Source organism: Odontomachus brunneus, unplaced genomic scaffold (assembly GCF_010583005.1).
Source record: "Odontomachus brunneus isolate Ranch 3 - 2012 unplaced genomic scaffold, Obru_v1 Obru_scaffold_083, whole genome shotgun sequence".
Classification (NCBI taxonomy): Eukaryota; Metazoa; Arthropoda; class Insecta; order Hymenoptera; family Formicidae; genus Odontomachus; species Odontomachus brunneus.
In genome coordinates this window covers 553,111-558,503 of record NW_022639533.1, presented here as the reverse complement: position 1 = coordinate 558,503, position 5,393 = coordinate 553,111, and the positions used below count along the sequence as shown (strand labels likewise).

The 5,393-nt window shown below is 47.7% G+C and overlaps 1 protein-coding gene across 2 annotated transcripts in view; it reads right to left on the bottom strand.

Annotated features, from left to right (window-relative positions):
- LOC116847778 (inositol-pentakisphosphate 2-kinase) overlaps positions 1 to 5,184 on the bottom strand; it is a 166,170-nt gene extending 160,986 nt beyond the window's left edge. The window contains exon 1 of one of the 2 annotated variants that reach the window (XM_032823132.1): positions 5,158 to 5,184. In XM_032823132.1, coding sequence (XP_032679023.1) covers positions 5,158 to 5,169 — 12 coding nt within the window. In that variant the 5' untranslated portion in view covers positions 5,170 to 5,184. Of the gene's footprint in view, positions 1 to 4,564; positions 4,837 to 5,157 lie in introns of those variants that run through there. The other variant, XM_032823131.1, reaches the window with a different exon arrangement.
- Between the last annotated feature and the right edge of the window lie 209 nt (positions 5,185 to 5,393).

The window sequence follows — 5,393 nt, the reverse complement described above, 5'->3', positions numbered from 1 at the left end:
TCTCTCTCTCTCTCTCTCTCTCTCTCTCTCTCTCTCTCTCTCTCTGTCTTTCTCTTTCTCTCTTAAGGACAATAGGGCAGGAAATTTCACAAAAACGAAACTCCCCGGAATTCAATGCAGACTCGACTTTTTTTTCCGGCAGGTGTGCGTCGCATCGTCATCTCCTGCGTAATTAACTCCGCAACGCAATTTCACTGGTTAGATCACCCATCGACGCATCTTCGCGGCGCTATTGGTGCCTTTTGACCGGCAAAATTCTCTTTGTGGCAACACGAGAAACCGCGCGCGATTTAATTAGCACGGAAATCGAAGACACATTAAGAGATTGCGTACACTAAGAGAAATTATCCGATAAAAGATTTACAAACGGACATTTCCGGTTAAAATACCGATAAGTTTTTACATCCGATTAAATTTAATCGGATACTTCAAACCATTGAAATTTCATGATGTTTGCGCCAAAGTTAGATAACTAAACTGAAAAATATTTCTATACACGATAAAAAAAACTTACTTTTGTTAAATTGCTGTTTATTTATTCAAATGTTAGTATGCAGAAGAAAAAAAACTTTAAAAATGTTGGAGTCATACATGATCCCATTTTGTTGCTTGTGTCCTGTAATTTCACTTCGTGCAAGGGTTTACTGTAAAACTCTCTCCGTGTATGTACGAAATAATACGACCACGTCGATATTGATGAAATACGGCGCAAAAACAATGACTCCGACGTTGTGGTGCGTATTATCGTCACATATCCGTCGGCGATAATCGAGAGTTCCTTTGGATAATTCTAAGAAAAGCAGGAAAGGTAGACCCAGGATATGATGTTCCTATCGCGCGGTCTGGAGTTTCCTTCATTAGATTAGATCACCCGACGACGACGTGGACGTGCACGCTCAGACTGGGTATATAAAACATTTAAATATGAGAACGTCGAGCTGTTTTGGCTGAGCGTAATGTCGTCTGTGAAACCAAATCGCTGACGAGACCGATCGCGATTACAGCGAGCTGGATTTACGTTTCGCGATTGGAATCTTTGCGAAGGATGCCTTGACTTCCTCGTACTGATATTTTTACACCAGACGCCAACATCCGAGGGAGATTAACGTCCGAGATGACTTTTATAGAGCGGGAGAGGTCGCAATTGATCCTACATGAGAGCACCGCGAGAATGTAAGAAGTATTATATATCAGGCGGGAAGAGGCTCGAGTCGCATCGTATCGCGCGATAAAGCGCGACGATCTCTCGAGTCGAGTCGGCCGTTCTCTCGTTTTCTGATGTGCACAAGCCGCGACAATTATCGCATGAGTCTCGCAATTATTTCCCTCCCGATTTCGCTTCGGCGAATAGTTTCGTTTCGACAAATCGAGGCAATGGAAAAGAAAAAGATTAACGCGATGGAGGCCGATTCCTCCCGCCGATGACCTCCAAGCCAATCGGCAATTTTACAATGCCTTGGCCTCCCGCATTCACAGCAGAGAGAGAGAGAGAGAGAGGGAGGTGAAGAGAGAAGACACGCGCAAGCGCGTTGTTGCCATGTATCTCATCAAGCTGGACCATCCAAATACGCTTCTCCGGAGCTCTCCCGATCCTCCCTTCTCTCTGGGCCTTAAGGCGATCCGAGCGATATGGACATATCTCTTTAAAGCGAGCCAGCGAGCCACACCAGTGGTGCTCACGATCGATAGTTTATCGTGCGCGGAGCGAGCGCCTACGCGCGCAAATAACGACGGTTTACGTCTGCGCTCACGTATTATGTAAACTGTCGATGCGTAATCTGTGTAAACAGTGCACAATCTGTACAGCCGAGACGCGTCTTATGATGGCGCGGCTGTACTTTCTTCTCCTTTCGTTTCGAGCGGGGGGACACCCCATTTGAAGAAACTCACTCGATTTCGTAAGGTTTCTAATCTGGGAAATGACTATTATGATGTATAGGTGGAACATTTCGCACATATATATACGCACATACCCACATACAGCACATATATACACACATACACATACACACGTATGTACGTACACGCGTATCTTGAGAAAATCATCGCGTGTTGTGTAGCAGTACGATAGTACGCATCCGCCAGCGCCAAACATCGCGATGAATCCGACCGATTACGGGCTGGGAGTAGTAATAGGCGATATTACGTGGAAAAGAAGCATAAGAAGAAACTCCGTCGAGGCGAGGAGTCCAGGTATACTCCTCCCGACTCGATCAGGTGTGTCGGGCAAAACCTGTCGTTGGCTGGCACCTTCCTCCTTCCCTTTGTGAGCGAGACAGGTGGTTACGCAGGACCCGACGCTTTCGACTCCTCCCGCAGGAACGAAGGAGAAGAAGGAGGAGGAAGAGGAGGGAGAAAGGAAGGAAAATGCATGTTGGCTGCAGGGGAGAGATTGAGGAGGAAGATCTTACCGAGAATTTGACTTTTCTGAAGGGGAAGCGTTGCTCTCCCTTCTTCCTACCCTCCCAAAAGAGACAAGTTCGATCGCGGCCCTCCCCTCTAGGATCTTTTGGGATCTACGAGCGAGATGGAAAACGCGCACGAAGTTGCGACTGTCTCGCGGAACAAAGAGGCTCCTGGAGCGCGCGTTAACAGAGCGCACTCGAGACTTGCGCGGATTTTGCGAAACGCAGAATAAGCGGCCTCGTTATCGTGCGCGCGGGCGCATCGCGGATGAGTCACGGCTTCGTAACCGAGTCGTAAGCTCCACTTTTGCGACGAGACTACGTTACTTTCCAGGCGCCCTGCGAACTATCGTCGCGATCGCGAAACAGGCACGGGGGACTCGAGCAAAGTGGCTTGAGCGGAAGTTCTATCTTACCGTCTCGTTTGTTGTCTATAGCTGCACTTTTCAAATTATCTTGCGATATCTTTCTGTTTTCTTCTCTCTTTCTCTCTCTTTCTGCTTTTCAGAGAACATCAAATATACTTGCTTCGTTTTACCTACAGGTCGTTGCAACTCAACGCGACCATAAAGAGCAGAGCTTTGGAATAAACGCAGTCGAGTCGTCGACGATCGGACCGAGAAAGGAGTTAATGAGCCTTGACAAAAAGTACGAAGATACCTCTGCGATAAGGACGCGATGAATATACATTTTTTTGTCTCTCTTAAGATACGTCGGCGAGCCGATATACGCGGCATTGGGACTTTTTATGAGCGCGACGCAATCGACGTCGCGATACGCCGATGCGATCGAGTTGCGAAAGCATCGGCCGATTCGATACGCGATGAAATCAGAAGCGAGAACGATTACGTCTATTTTCGCGTAACACGCGCGGGCTTTCCTCTACGTAGACGCAAAAATATTGCGCCAGATGCACGCATGCGCGCCGCAAGATTCCAAGTGCACTGACCTCTTGGCCGCCATGCGAAAGGCGACTTGTGTGTAGGAAAGTGATAGTTGCGAATATACGTGCGGCGTTCGATTGTAATATGAGTACGCGCGCGAGCGCGTCGCTTTATTGCTTCCCTTTAAGCCGCGATATCGACTTCCGCCAGTTCGATATTAACCCAACTATCTTGTACGCAACGCTTCTATCGAGTCATCGAACATATTACGTTCTTAATCCTTCCTGTTACTCTAAATTCTCAATACAGAAATATATATGTATGTATGTACATTTAAGTGTGTACTAAAAAGAAATTTCGGATTATACGTGAGTCGATTTTATTCGCGATAAGCGCGAAAAATATCCCAAAAATCACGTAATTTGGACTTTCCTCGCGGAAACAACAACTCTGTTAGCGTAACTGAATTTTTTCTGATAAGAATAAGGACCAAGTGAATAATTCGGTTGCAGAAAGGCAAAGATTTCTTTAGAAGATTGTGTCATCCAGTTAATTGTCCTAAATTATATCGCAACTAAGTTTTAATACAGCTAAATGTGCAGACCAATGTTTCCCCTCGCGTTAACAGAGATATCATGTCGCGAATTCTCACTTGATTCCTATTCACTTAAACTGAGATTTTTCCCCATGCGCTGACACACATACAAACACAATGTCTCACTAGACATTTAATGAAATGTCAGCTTAGACTATGGCCGGTATTCATAATCCGATCTTATATTTACGATCATCTTAAGTATTGTCTTAAGATGTCATGAGCCGTATTCACATCTGAAGATATTACTTAAGACGGTCTTGAAATAAAATTCGACTATGAATACCGGCCTATCTGTTCGGAAGAAATTAAGATCCCAAATTTCATATTTTCCCTTCAACCGATACGCATAAGCCGAATTAGTGCGATCACGTTCATCGTACGATACACGTGCCACCAGCCGCGGTGGTGGACGAATAAGGAAGAGAAAGAATACACAAAAATCAGCTGGTAGTTCCGGAGCTGCCGTGAGGTGGCAGCACATCCCAAGCACCGGATCCCGACGTGAGGGAGAGAAAAGGCGCTGTGAGCACCGCCGGCTCGAGAGACATGCTCGAGGAACACACGCGGCTTAATTCGGAAATGACAAAATTTACACTCCCTCACCCGTCGGGATGACAAGCGCTCGAGAACCGCCTGATAAAACGGCGTACCTCGCGAGACAAACAGATGGTACTCACATGCTGTCCTCCGCGCCGCACCGACGATGTCATGACACAGCCGCGCCGTGTATCCCAACCGTCCGCCAACCGTCCGAGCGCAGGACGCAGACTCCGTCCGCGACTTCAGATGCCGTCCGCGTCGTCACCGGCGGCGCACACACTCACGCACTCACACGGCACTACGGCGTCGCGACGCGTACGTCGGTGCGTCGTCACGCCGCTTCCCCGTCGCGGAAACGCGCGCGTAAACGGGCTTGTTAATCGCGGGACAACGTACGGCATGGCGACCGCGGGACTGACTCCGGCGTGCGGCGCTTTAAACGCTACGTCACATCGCTGAATCGCGCGCTCATTGGCTGGCGCGGCGCTGGCCGGCCAATCAGCCGACGGCCGGCGGAGTCGCGCGGGAAGGCAAAGCGTTTCTCGGCTGTACTACTACGCGCGTCAAAAAGTAGATCTGACAGCCGCGATTGAAGCGAATAGCGCGCGGAAAAACGTGAACAACACGAAAATTGACCGATCGATTATTCTTGGACTGTGAGAAGAATCATTGACTGTAGCTGATCAATTTGCTTACTTCAAGTTTTATCGTTTTTCTGTGTACTACTAACCTGAGGATCCATGGTGGATCCGATGATCGACATTCGTGATTCTGGATACGAACAAAGGGAAGGTGACTTCTGTGGACGATATCTTCGGATACCGTAATCGCTGTCCCTCCGACTACGATGCTCGAATTTTCGCGACAGCCATATTTCACTTAACGGAAATAAAAGTAAATCGTCCGAGTTTACTTGCTGCGAGTGCTGCGCACTACGAGGCGAATTTAATAAGTTTTATTTTCTGA